The 14,760-nt window shown below is 39.1% G+C and overlaps 1 protein-coding gene across 1 annotated transcript in view; it reads right to left on the bottom strand.

The window, feature by feature from the left end:
• col11a1a (collagen, type XI, alpha 1a) overlaps positions 1-14,760 on the bottom strand; it is an 83,500-nt gene that overhangs the window by 17,621 nt on the left and 51,119 nt on the right. The window contains exons 38-49 of the mRNA XM_062441706.1: positions 14,147-14,200; positions 13,628-13,735; positions 10,924-11,013; positions 9,993-10,046; positions 6,641-6,748; positions 6,385-6,492; positions 5,801-5,854; positions 5,472-5,525; positions 5,145-5,252; positions 1,500-1,553; positions 1,366-1,419; positions 1,083-1,136 (exon numbers count right to left, since the gene is read on the bottom strand). Of these exons, the coding sequence (XP_062297690.1) occupies positions 1,083-1,136; positions 1,366-1,419; positions 1,500-1,553; positions 5,145-5,252; positions 5,472-5,525; positions 5,801-5,854; positions 6,385-6,492; positions 6,641-6,748; positions 9,993-10,046; positions 10,924-11,013; positions 13,628-13,735; positions 14,147-14,200 (900 nt within the window). The remainder of the gene's footprint in view (positions 1-1,082; positions 1,137-1,365; positions 1,420-1,499; positions 1,554-5,144; positions 5,253-5,471; positions 5,526-5,800; positions 5,855-6,384; positions 6,493-6,640; positions 6,749-9,992; positions 10,047-10,923; positions 11,014-13,627; positions 13,736-14,146; positions 14,201-14,760) is intronic.

Raw genomic sequence — 14,760 nt, forward strand, 5'->3', positions numbered from 1 at the left:
GATGGCAAGCACTTATGTTCTGGAAATTGCTCACAAACCCCCTTATTGTCAGTATACCTTGAGAAAAGTCTCAAGGTATACTGCTCTAGGCGTCAAGTTTGTGGTTGGAAGCTGTGATAATCCTTATATAGTGATGTCTCACAACAATGAAATGGCTACTATAGGAACTGGTATCATCACACATGAATACAATTGGGCTCATTTAATCCACAAGAGTCACAGCTTTCCAGTTATACCCAATTTAAGACTGGTGAGGGACCTTTGTATGCAGAAATATACAAATACACTATTTTTAGAATAGGCAATAAATAACACATTGATACTTTATCTAAAAAGCTGATTTTTTTTTGTTAGCATAAAATGAGGGGAGGGGTCAAGGGACCCATTTGAAATGCCAATATTTAGCCTAACTTTGGAGTGTTTGTCAGCCAGCTTTGCGAAAAGCTATGGTTGGTGCCAGTGGAGGCCTCAGGTTGTTTAATTACATATGATACCAGTGTCTTCACACTAACTCTTTAAAACTAAGCCCACTAAGGACTCTGACAGACAGTAATGCTGGCCTAGGACACCAGTGTCCTTGTGGAGTTTAAGAGGTTAAAGAAAAATACAAAGGATGGCTTATGTGTCAACTTAATTTCAACAAAAAACAGCATTTTACTTTTCTGCATTGTAAGAACATTAGAGTCCATAATTGTAGTTGATTATCAAAGGTGTTAAAAGTTACTGTACTCCAAGTGCCCTTTTAAAATGTTGGTGGCCCCTCATATTTCATATTCCAGAGTCAATTTAACAGCCGTGGTGCAGCATTAAGTATTTATAGTGCAGCCGCCTGCCAAATGGCAGTAAAATGGACGAATCTTGTTGGAAGTGTTGTAAAATACACATTAATAGTGTCAAAGCACTAATTCAGACAAAAAAGGCTGGGCATATGAAATTAACAGACTGTAGGTGGTAACAAAGGGAGGCAGCTGGGTGGTCTAGAGTGGGCTGGAAGGGGTGGGCGGGCAGTATTTCACAATGTCAGTGCCCAACATCACGCTAGGCAGGCAAAACACCCTCGAGTGCCATGTTCTGACTCTTACCTTCTCTCCCACAGATCCCAAGGGGCCCACTCCACCTGGAGGACCTTGGGGACCCTGTAGCAGGAAATAAAAACGATGAGTTATCATCCATCACCTTGGAAGAGGACAATGGATCATATTGAGGCATTGGAGTGTAAGATAGATTAAGTAAAGTAAAACCATTTAGAATGTCGTTATTTACATTATGTCACAATGTTACATAATTTAAAACAGATCTTTTTTAATTTATTCAGGTAATATGAATTTGTATATAAATACATTATCATCGATTAACCATACATACATCAGCTCCACTAGGACCCTGAGGACCTCTGGGACCAGGGGGACCGGGAGGGCCCTGCAGAAAAGAGATACAGTGTTATTAAAGTCCATTTAACAATTATAAGACAACTTACAAGAAGCAGATGTGTCTCTTACCATGGGGCCAACATCACCATTCTCTCCCTTCTCACCAGGAGGTCCAGGAAGCCCCTGAGAACGAGAAAAATGAATACACAATCATATTATCATAAAAGAAAACAATCATGGTACAAGCACAAGGTGCTCTTGCATGAATAAGCAATGGTGTTCTTAATGATTTAAATGTGTTTGTGCTGTTACCCGTATTCACAACAGCTGTTCCTGATATTTAATTTTAGATTGGATTTGGCTGCTGGAATACATTGTAGTGATACATTGAAATATTAAATATATCTGTGGGCCAGAACATGCATAAATGAATTACTTGAATCTATGTTTCAACTGCTGTCTTGTTCTATTATCTGTCCAATGAAATATTCAATGCATATATGGTGAGCATGGCCAAGGACAAGTATACCACAAGATCAGCCATAGACCTGCCAAAACTACTCAGACTTGCATTGACAAACATTATAGAGCACGAGTAGAATTGAAAGCAGTGATGACAGAAGGAGTCGTTGTAATCATTTAAGGAAATATATTTCAAAGAAATGCATTAAAAAGTATGATTTAGTAAAATTTTTACAAAGTAACGGCTGTTAATGAGGAACCCAGTAATACATCAGATATCTCCACTCTTGGGTTTGAGCACAACAGGTGGTTTATGCTTTCTTATAAATACCCAGGCAAAGTCTGAGATGATTTTATGCAATTCTGCCTCCAGCTCCACAAATATGAAGAAAATACTCCTCTTCCGCTTGCTCTCCTTTTTAATGTGGTCAGTGACTTGTTCATCTTCACTCAAAGGTGCAGACACAGATCCAGCTCGCTCATGCATGTCAAATGAGTGGCCTGGTCAAGACCTCATATGTGCATTTGATCCCTGACATTTCTACCGGTAATTGCAGTGATTAAATAGCTGTACCCAGCCTTGCCTTCTGTGTGTGTCTGCTCTTGATTCAGAGGCAGTTTGTCATTAGTTTTAGGTGTAAGTTAGCAAGAGAGGATTATTCATTCCTCCACAGGTGCTTACATCAACTTTTAATACACACGCAGCTGAGGGAAAAATAAAAGACTCTTTGCTGATGGTTGTAAGTTTGTATGTTTGGTGTGTGGGCACTGCCGTACATGTAAGCGTGTATATGTTCATGCCTCTGTTAGCAAGTATTTTCCGTGGGTGTTAAAAAGTGTGTGTACTGCATGCTGATTCCTCCCGTGCTGAGAAATCTCATCTGTGTAAAGGTCTCCTCTAGGCTGCGATCGTTAGATGTGCTACTAATTATGCAGGATGCTAAATGTGATCAAATGTGAGGAACTGACTGTTGCAGCAGGTCAGTCCTCACAATTAATGGAATCGCAATGGGAAGTGAATTACTCCCAATTAAAAGTCCATTGAATAAAATCCTGCAGAGACAGGATAGCACCTTGGAACAATGAGTACTAGTCTATGTAATTTCATTAAGACAATGACCCCAATCTCTGCAGTAAACCATTGACGCGTTTAGTTTCAGAAGCTGCTTACTAATAAAACCGATAATTACTAACAAATGGGCTGCTACTGTGGGTAAGGTCCTACCTTAATTAATTATTATCATGCTACTACAAAACATCATTAACCCTTGTTGTAGCGTAGATTGGTTTATGTGTATCTTTTGCACATCAAACTAATATACCTTTTAAATCTTCCTAATATTTTAGCTTGAACTATGTCCTTAGGTTGAATCTACTTTACCTGTTAATAACAAAATGTTGCAGTAAAGCTACTAAAGCTTTATGTACACTAACAAGAATCACTAGTCTTTGAGAATTCGTAACGAAGAGCATTGGCTTAATAGACATTTTGATTAGGAAAAAGCCCTTACTGTAATTATTACTGATCAAAGCTACAGTAGATCACAATACAACCCGACACAATAGATTCAAATAAAGCAGAGCATACTGTGTGGGCTATTGTGTAAATGTCAGTTTGTGAGTCTGTCTTTATTTGCACTGTAGCGTTGTGTGGGTTGAATGACACAATGTCATAGCCCCGTGCAGTTTATAGAGGTAATTGACTGATCCTGATTCTATGTCATCACTACACATTGCTACTGCTACTGCAGGCTGAATGAGTGAATAAATGACTGGAGAAAGACCATATTTCAGTTCCAGTTCAGAGACACCAAGTCCATACTACTAAAAGATATGAAAATGTAAAAGATGTACTGTTTACAAATGTTTGAGAAAAAAACTACCACGATAGTTTTTAATAGTCTTCCCATCCTTGTACATGCTGAATGACTACTGCCTTTCCTTGCAACAGGAGACTGATGTAAAGTAGCAAAGCAGCTAATTGTATGACCCTAAAAACTCAATTCACAAAAATAATCTTGAACAAGGTTATTTAAGAGTGCAAAAACACACTTCCACAGCAGTGCAGTGGTTTGTCCTTTAACAAATGTAGCCAGATGTATGCTTATAAAGGTATATTGTTATAACAACATACCACAAAATATGAACAACATGATGCATATAATATTATGCTCTGGATTCAAGATTGTACTGTGTGCTTTTTTCAGGTGATTGCTCATCTGAAGAGTCCAGCTCCAGCTATATTTGGCTCAACAGGAAATGTCTTTTTTTTTACTATTATGTTTGTGAAGCCAGAACCATGGCTCATAGAGGTCTGGATATTTTTATACCTCAGCAATAAGTGTCACCTCATCCTGCAACAGGCCAGCCACCTCGTAGAGGCCTGGTGGCGGCCTCAAGCAGGCAAGAAAAAAATAAATTAAATAAATAAAGGATAAAACAAGCAAACCGGAGCAAAAAGAAGGATACATTTTTAAAGAATGAATTTAAAAATATGAACCAGCTGCCCTGACCTGACCCGCTAGAGTCCAACCAGAGATGTCCTCCAAGAGCATTGGAGCTATGTGTTTTTTTTCTTTCTTTCTCTTTCTTGCTTCCTTCAGTTAATACTATCTCCCTCTTTTATTCTTGTGCCCCACACACACACACCTACATGCATGCATTATTACTGCTGCTGTTTTGCTCCTTGTTTGTTTGAGTGTAGTTCAAGCTCTTGTCTTATCATATGTGTCTTCATGTTGGTCAGTTTGTTTCTTTAAAAGTCCAATAGTCCAAACCCCAAAGCTATTAACAATGTTATATAACAGAGAAAGCAGCAAATCTTCACATTTGAGAAGCTGGAGCCTGAAATTGTTTGTCTTTTTTTTCTACAGAAATTCTGTTAATTATTAAGTGAATATCAAAATAGTTGCTGATTACTTCTTTGTCTACTGACTAATCCATCAATCATCAATTTGTTTCATCTTCATCTACCAGATTATAGCTTTAAACCTAATCTGCAAATGTAGAACTGCTTAATAAATTAATCATCTACACTGTATTTATGACAAAGATAAACCAAATTGTGTGGCAGTACTGCAAAGAAAATCCAATATACATATATAAAAGAGGAGCTCCATAGTGGATCTTGCTGTTTGAAATCATAGCTGGTTATTTAAAATGTAGACCTCAGTGGTGAGAGAGTTATGTGAGACAGGCGTTTGGATGACACAAACAGGAATACTATATAAACAAGCACCATATGGGTTTATTGTAAGTTACTCTATGCATTTGGATTGCGTGTATGTGTGTACATGTGTAAATGGTACTAACCTGCAGACCGATGGGACCAGGGGGTCCGGGGAAACCTCTGGATCCTTCATCTCCCTTCTGTCCAAACATACCCTGCTGTCCTCTGGGCCCAGGCTCTCCATCAGCTCCCTGAGAAACAACATACACACATCTTCTATGTGACCCTCTGCTCAGGTATATTAGGAAAATCTTGCTGATTTCAACTATGAGTTATCTGCATGGTCTATGATTAAGAAATTCAGCACTCTATACTAAATATCAGTTATCTATTTGTGATGCAACAGACTCCACTCATTCATGGTCTGTTACAGCAATTTTGTCAGTGCAAGATAGTTCAATTGTACTTACAGCAGGACCTGGGGCACCAATGGGACCTTGGAGACCAGCTGGTCCAGGAGGACCCTGAACACAAACAAGAAAAAGTTAGCTATCACGACATCTCAAAATGGTCACACAAATGTAAAAGTACTCATGTATGGTTTTGTGATTCATAAGTAAAAAACAGCTCAGTCGTATTGTGATAACTGTATTATGAATGTTAGCATGATAAGTATGTTTCTGTAAGTTGATATCCAATGAAAATGATGTAACATCACCAACTCTTGAATTACTGTGAAGAATGGATGTCAATGTATGTGCAAGAAAGGAATGGGTAGACTTCGCCTCCCATATCGCACCTGCTCTCCCTTGTCGGCTTTGCTTCCCTTCTGGCCAGGCTCTCCAACCTCACCCTAGGAAAGACACACACAAACACACACATAGTCAACCATCTCAGCTTTGCTTCTTGTCAATAGCTTATGAAAAATCACTGAAATCCTTGGCTTAACACAGACAACTATTAGCTGTAGCTATTATCTTGATATAGCACTGTATAGATGCATTAAGGAGACATAAGGTTTTAAATGTCTAGTTCATTGCACAGCAAAGCTCTGCAGTGACATATGTTTGGCAGCTCAATAGAATCCCTTATAGTAACCTTAAGGGGCATAATGATTGCAGGAGATGAAACAAGCAACAGTATAACGCTTTTACATATCCTCTGGATGTGTATGCTAGCACATTTGGTAATGAAGATGGATAGGCAACAGTGAGGAGAAAAGAGAGACATATTTTGATGCAGATGGCCTGACTGTGAACGAGGGAATGAAGATTGATTGGCAATCTGCTTCTGTCTCAAAACGTATTCCAGTTTGGGAATGGAATGGGAGTTATAACTGGACCAACAGGATACAATGGGGGGTAGTGAGTGTGGTTAACCGACCTTGTCACCATCTTCTCCAGGTGGACCCTGGGGTCCAGCAGGCCCGGGCAGACCAACAGGACCCTGGACACCGTCACGACCAGCTGGGCCTTGAGGACCTTTCTCACCCTAGAGGAACAGACATTTATTCCAATCATATTTTGAAAACTGAAATCTGCAGAACTGAAGGTCAGAGGAAGAGAAACACAGAGAGAAACTATTAAGTTGACAAAAAATGTTTTTGTTTGCCTCTGTGGGAGAGACATAAAATACTTACAGGTGCTCCCTTCTCTCCAGCGGGCCCTGGGGGACCCTGAGGGCCAGGTCTACCAGACAGGCCAATTGGACCAGCTGGACCAGCAGAACCTCTTTCACCAGGAGAACCCTGTAAGTGTGTGTGTGAGAGAAATAATGAGTGAAAAATAAAAAGGCAGAAGCCAAGTTTTGTCAACAAGTATATATCTAATAGTTTGTTAGTCAGCACATAAATATAACCTGAGTATGCTGAACAATAACCAACCATTAAGAAATCTACAAAGCAACACTGAGTTTTGCTGCTAATGGATCAATACAAAGATACATAAACCCTTCCTAAGAAGAAAACTGAGAAAACAGGAGAGGCAACACACAGTGAAAGGTGGCTTTTAAGTTCTTATATAGCAGTGCTGCTCCTTAAAAGAAGCAGGTATTATCTGCTGTCGGGGTGCTGACGTCTTGGTGGCTCTCTGAGTGCTGAGCAGTTCACTCCTGCTGCTGGAACTGCATTTCTGAATGAAAGAGGGAAGGCTGCGGCTACCTCGTATCAGTATCCAAATAAAATGAATGAATGAATGAATTGTGCATATGTTGCTGCCCCGTTTCAAGGTCTGATTCACAAAATATACTGCACTAATGATATTACAGTGCAAACACGCCATCAAATTTAACAGCTAAGTGCAATTATTCCTTGTTTTGCGTGTGATTGCAATTATCCATGTGGCAAAGTATGAACGTTGATTTAGTGCCAAGAACATAGTAGGCACCACAATCTAAGAGAAAGAAAAATTAAATGTTCAGACCATGAGCAACAAATCCTGACAGGCATGAATTTAAATGTGATAGAGTACGTATTTGAGATTTAATTTATTTGTTTATAATAACCTTATTTTTCTACATTGTATTATTTTCCATGACACAACTGTTATTGAATCGTGTCACTGCATCCTCCGACATTGTCCATGGTTCTGACAGCCCCTTTATGTAAGTGTGCTTCAGTAACCCCCAACTCTCTGAAGATGCTAATCATTTCACTCTAACTACATGTGGCTATTAGCACTGGGCTTTGTGAATTAGAATGTTTTTGCAATGAGGCTCATTTGTATAGAAAGGGGCCAGTTTTGAGCCAAGTGTATGAATATTATCTCATTTAAATATGTGCAAATAGAAAACGAGCTATTTTCTTAGCAGTGCAGTTTTGGGTGCATTTCATCCCTTTGCGGGTGCTTTGTGAATAACACGGTTTCTTTTTGTCTTATTTGTGCAGGTTTAACAGCCGTAAAAAACGCATAATTAATTTGTAAATTCACCCCTCATTGTTCAGTTAAATCCATAAAACATCATGAGTGCATGGATGAAGGACACTCAGCATTTGTATCTCTGCTGCACTGAATCAACTTACTGTGTACCTGCCTACACATTAAGGTTATGTTTCCAGGAATACACTGCAATATCAGACAATGTAATGTATTAAAAGAAATGAAATATCAAGGCTCTAAGATCAAAACCTCAACATCAAAGATTATAACTTTTAAGATTTTTCTTTCTTTAATTAAATATGTAAAGGCTGTGATACATCATCTGTCATTTAGAGGAAGAATCACACTGCTTTCTAAAAAGGTTTTAGGCCTTCCATCCTGGTAAGAAAAATATTCTGAGAGAAATGCAAAATACTATAATGTTCAACATGGCAAACACTCATCCTAACAACTATCCTCTACAGCGTGAAGTAAGTGACACTTGGCTTAAACCTACATGAGGGTCATTTGACTTTCATACATTTCTAATCTATAATTTTCTCTTCTCTTGTAAAAACATAATCTAAATGCATCTATGGAAGAGAGCGAGGGGGACAAGTGATGCAATGTCTAAACAATCCTTTTCAGACCCAACCTCAAATATGAATATGTGTATGTTATACAATATGTTTGTGTGTTGATGTGCAAATAGTAAACTGTGTTTGAGCAGGTTATTTTTTGTGTCAAATCTGTGGCCTTGGGTAGGAAGTTATAAATGTATTCATGTATGCAGAATATTACACCAAGAGAAGAAGAAGTAGAAGAAATACCCGTCTTTTCCATGAATAAATTCCCATTATAAACAAACTTACAGCAATAAATAACATCTAATACACATTGTAAGAAACTTCAGCATTGTACATTGTGTAAAGTGTTATGTACATATCTAGAGAAAGGATAAGGGACTATGAAAATGACTTCCTGAAAAAGGTTTTCATGTTGAACCATATTTTCTAGCATTCTGTATTTTGTGCTTTTCTGTTAATTAAAAATGCATGAGTAGGTGCAAATTTAAAAACAAAACAGTAAAATTCATAATCAGGAATGCTCAAAAACAGTTTTTGCTACAGCAGCAGTCAGTGATATCCTGCAAACTCTGCAGACAGTTTTTATGAGAACCTTTAGAGTCTTTGACAATCTGAGAAGTACAGGCGCAAAGTGCTTGAATGAAACCTCGGGGACTGACGAGGGATGTGAAGGAGGAACGCCTGGAATGATTCTGTGACTCACCATATGGATACTCTCATGGCTGTGTGGTTTTGTTGTGTGTTTGTTGGTTTGTTTTTGTGTCTGTGTGCCAGAAGGCAATGGAGCAAACAGTCTTGATACCCAGTTACTCTAGCGCATGATTGCTCCGATGACAAATCGCTGTGTGCAGTGGGAAGAGATGAAATCCGCTAATGCTTTCATTGTAAAATTAATAAATAAAACCCTGATGACGTGACCGTGATGGCTTAATGATTTTATACCTATTACATATGTATTTAGTTCACTCTACTTAGTTCTGTGCAATTACATCCATGTATGCATAAGTGCTACTTCCTCTGTAGCTATGGTTGCGGTGTCCTTGAGCAAGGCACTTTACCTAGCTGCTTCAATGGATTAATACACAGGACATCAGCAGAATACATAAGTGTGTATAGATTCATGAACGTACAGCACTACTCAACTGAAAAAAGAGCATGTTGCTAATCAAAATCTTACCTGAGGCAATAAAAGTTAAAACAAATAAATAAATGTAACTTTCTTCCATAACTTCGAGAGTGTTGCCTTATAAACACAGAGCCCTCCCTCGTGGCAATATCAAGAGTAAGTATACAGATGGTCTAGTAGTTAGCCAAGGTAGATTGAAGCCATTTTTAAAGCATTTCATGTCCAAACGATGTAAACCCTCTGGTACTTGGCATATGCAGGCCTCAGTGAAAAGAAATATAATGAACAAGCTTCCTCTCTAATCAATGACAAAAATCAAATAAAAAATGTCATGAAATAAATATGAAGATTTAGATTAATATTAGCTCAGGCTTTCTTTTTAAAAAAAGTAAATTTTAATATAGTAGTTAACAGTTTACTTACAACAGGACCAGGTGGACCTTGGGGTCCCTCTCCTCCCTTCAGACCTGCTGGACCCTGAGGAAGAAAGAAGAAAGAAAGGTGTGAGTATTACCTTGACATCGCTTTTAAACATGGTTTAACTTTAAATCAGCCTATGTGTTCTGTGTGCCGCCCTGCATTTCAGCAGGTGATGGGACTTTTGTGCACAAACAAGGATGACAAACATGTGTACAATTTTCTCTGTCTCATTCTGTGCATGCAGGTGTGTGTGTGGGTGTGTGTGTGTCTGCAGCTCCCTAGTGGGTCACAAAGGAGCACATGGCAGGATGGGTAATGAGTCTCTGCTGGCTCTGGCTGTGTGCTGGGGTAAATTACAATGGCAGAAAACAATCAGCTGTGCTGTTGGCCTGCAGAGTCTGACTGACCTTGGAGATGCAGGCGGCACAACACTTCCTCTCCCTACAGTATATCCATTCACAGGCACCACATCTAATTGCTAACATTTCTCACTTAATAATTTATTGAGTAAATAATGCATACAGAGACAAATAACTTTCCTGCCCCCCCAAAACAAGCTGGCACTGAAATATGAAAAACAATTCAAGTCCTTGAGTTAAACCAGGGAAAGGTTTTACAAGTGGATCCCTAACCAACAATTCCCTACTTCTGTAATAAAGGACCATGATGCATTGCAGCGGTTAAAACAGAGGTGTCAGTGGCGGTGGAGCGATTCAGAGGCACGCCTGTTCATTTGTAAGATGTCGCTTTGGATTTCCTCTGTACCGGATTGATTGCTAGGAGTGAATTCCAGGGCTGGTGTCTCTAATGAAGTGAATAGCTCTAGATAGACGCTGGTTCATTTGTTATGTAGCAATGTTCTGTCACTTTCTACTAGCAAACACATATAAAGCGAAGCTATGATGAATAGGTGCAGGTGGTGTGGAGCTCTTACCGTAGCGCCAGGTAGACCTCTCTCTCCAGGGAAGCCTCGAAGGCCAGGGGGACCGTCTTTACCGGTGGACCCTTGTGGTCCAGGGTCTCCCTAAACACACAATCACATATATTAGTGTTAGAGTTAGTTTGGATATGGTGCATCAATGCAACACAATGATTGTAGATTACAGTGCATCAAAAAAATAATTCTGTGCAACAAACAACATTTCTTTTCTGTCGGAGGATAAAAATATCAAACAAAGCCAAATAATTTATCATGAGCACAGATTTCACAATATGAGTAAAATCTGGAAAATATCTTCTAAGAAACAATCCAATCTGATGAGATATGTGTGCTGCATGGACTGTTGCACACATCAGATTTATTAATAATCAGATGTTGGCCATGATGTAGATAATGTAATGTAATTAAATTTGACAGTGTTTCTGGAACAGCTGTTCCATTTTTCCGGTTTAAAAAAATCAGAGGCAAAGATCAATCCCAGCCCAGCAGGCAGTGCAATCAGGTGTAGGAAGGATGTCTGGGAAAAGGGGAGAGCTGTCCATCATCTACTCTGTGGCCTACCTGAAATGAATCTCACCCAAGAAAAATACCATTTGAGCCTTGTCAGACAATGAATGTCAGTCTGAAAAGGCTATCAGTGTTCAGTCATTGCTGCAGCACCAGTGTGGCAGATTAAGCCTCGGCAAGAGCAAATTAAGAGCTTGGAAGAGAGCTTAGATAACTTTTTTTTTTTTTAAATTCAAAGTGGAGTTATCCACACACTCCACCTTTACTATAACTCTGCTTCTTGTGAAGTGTTAAATTGGTGTTGGCATAGTGTCGGTGTCAGTTTGGAGATGCAAAGCACATGACAGCTAAATCTTGCATTTCAGAGCTGCACTCCACTCAGACAGAACATTATAAATCACAACTTGAAAATGTCCATCCCACTTAAAGATGCTAAACTTCTTCCTCCTCTGAGCCCTCTGGTGAAATGTTTATATGCAGGTATGTATATTAAGACAAAGTATTAACTACACCGCTTGCAGCTGAGTAAGGACATGCTCTAAATTTCTAAGACAGAGATGAGTAGAGAGTGTAAAGCATACGACAAGCTAATATGGTAAATACTAATGGCTTTGTTCATTCCACCAGGAACAGAAATGTGCTTGTTTGTTGCTGACATCCATCTTAATGGGCCATTAGCTGCAATTGGTTTGAAGCATGTATGTTTTCTGTCGATTCATTAGCACTGTCACCACACTGTCAATACATAAGCCTCAGCTCTAATCAAAACCAACGCAGTGTTGCTTTCCAACAAAGGTTTCAGGTCTCCTAAACTCAGACATTAGGAGACAGAATTTATGTTCATGACATTATTAGACCGAAATAAAAGGCAAAGGGTGAAAAGTTCAAAATGTCATGAACACCAAAAACCTACAGACAGAGATCTTGATTCACTTTTTCTGCTACACACATTTGCATGCTCTTCCCCCTTCCCCAACCATAAACACAGACACTGACAAACTCTAAAAGTTCCTTTGTATCTCATCTATAACAAAGGAATAGTGCCAATAATTGCAGGGTAACCTCATTCACTTTCCTGTTCATTTTGTACATCACATCTCTAAAACATAGACATTTTACTTCAGAAAAGGGTTACTTCTGGCTTCGTTCTCTTTTCCTTTTGTATTGGCATGCTGACTTTATCTGCAAACAGGGAGGTACAGAAGAGTGGGCTTGAGAGGTATAAGAGGATTTGGGCTCTGCTGCCAAGACCTCCAAAAAGTGTCCCTGGCATACTGATGCACAGGCTAGGCGGAGCGGAGCGGAGAGTGAAGCTGTGAGTGGCGAAGGGTTTGGAGTTGATAAAATTGTCTGCTCGGAGAAGACAGGGAGAAAATGAAAGCAGAAGACATGGGGGTTTGAGGGAGGGGATGGGGAGCAAGGGATGCTGAGTGGTCCTGGGAGTCAGGGGGTTGGTTTGGAGCAGCCCATACTTCTACAAAATGGCTGCTGTCTGTTCCTAATGGGCACTCAATTGCTGGGCAGGGAGGGTTGGGGAGGGAATTTAGCCAGACGCTCCTCAAATCTCATCTACTGTATCTTCAGTGGTCACTGCTGGAGTCTTGTATTGCACAGAGAGAAAAGATTTAGCATTTGCTCGGGTGTGTTTCTGGGTGAATTTATTGCTATAGATTTATTTTTACGTTCTCAGTTTTATTTAAGCAATCCTGCAGTCTATTGAGCCTTGCATGCCCTCCAGAAATATAACTGCCTGTGAATTCAGCTGGCTCAATCTGCAAAAGCAAATCATGTACGATAATTGCAACTGCATAAGTTCAATTTGCAGCCCACCTCTATACTGTTGATCTCTCTATCAGCTTTCCTGGCTTCCTCTCTTCAGTGTAACTAACGCAAATCCAATATGAGAAATCCATGAGAAAAACCTAGCCCACTCTCTTAAACAAATTACTATGTATAACTGTAGGAGAGAAAGCGAGCTATTGGGCTGTTTTTGGCACACTGCACTACTATAGAAAATAAATGATTATTTATTTCACCAGAATACTTCTTAGGAATAATTCCGGCCCAACTAACTACTTTCTCCATCCCCTTTTAATGCAGTATACTGGACATTAACTGTGAACAAGCCTGCAAGAAACTCATTTAATTGCTCAGTAGTTTAAGTTTGTTCTTGCTCATTCATCCAACTTACCTTTGCTCCCTCCTTGCCAGCAGCACCTGGAAGACCCTGCTCTCCGGGAGGACCAGGGGGTCCAGGGTGACCTCGCTCACCAACAGGACCGGTTTCTCCAGTGGGTCCCTAAGATATCATCACAAGGTTAAATATAATTTGTAGTGTAACATAAAGATGATACAATATGGCCACTTGACATTGTCCCCCTTGTTTTATAAATAATGAGATACAATAATTGAAAGGGCTCTTCTATTCTTTAATTTACACCAATACTTCAGAGCGTATGAGTAGATGTTGTAATTTTGCTTCTTTTAGTCACAGAAAGTCCAATATTCATACAAATGAATTTCCTGCTGCAAAAATTAGAGCTTTTATAAAACGATCCATAACAGATCAATTGTTTTAGAGCACAAAACATCCAACAGAACCTTAGTAATGTGTGTCTTTTTGTTACCCCACTGCCCTCAAGATGGCACAATCGAAAAATGTACTCTTTAATAATAAATATATTTATTCTTAATAATATAGTTCTTTTACCTGGGGCCCAACAACACCTCCTGGACCTGGTGGACCAGTTTTTCCTTGGAAACCCTGAAGAAAGATTACAGAGCTTTATTCACACAGTTATACTAACACTGGAAACACAAAGCTTATCTATTAAAACTCAGCTGACAGGCAGGGATTTAGGTATTGGCTTGTGTATGTCCTTGATGTATGATCAGGGGTATAGAAATGATATTCAAAATCTATGATACAGTTATAATTACATTCTACAAAATTAAAATACTGGATGGTAAATGTATCATCTCTTGATATGCTGTAAAAATTGATCTTTTCATAAAGTAAATAGATGCCCATTCTTTAAGATTGATCTGATCACAGACAAAAAAATACTGAAATATTTTATCCTTGTGGATCATTTGCATGCTGTATCCATTACTACTGTATAAACGTATGTGTGTAACATGTAAATGTCAATTATAGAATGTTTTGCTTCTGGTAAGATGCTGCTTACGATGTACACATGTGTGCACAGTTTTTCCCCTATATTAATTTGCAATGCTGTTAAATCATGAGCATTCACACAAATTCACACAATCATTAATATCAACGGGCAACATATCATTTTCACCTGCACTCTATGTGAGCAT

The sequence above is a fragment of the Scomber scombrus genome, chromosome 20 (assembly GCF_963691925.1).
Source record: "Scomber scombrus chromosome 20, fScoSco1.1, whole genome shotgun sequence".
Classification (NCBI taxonomy): Eukaryota; Metazoa; Chordata; class Actinopteri; order Scombriformes; family Scombridae; genus Scomber; species Scomber scombrus.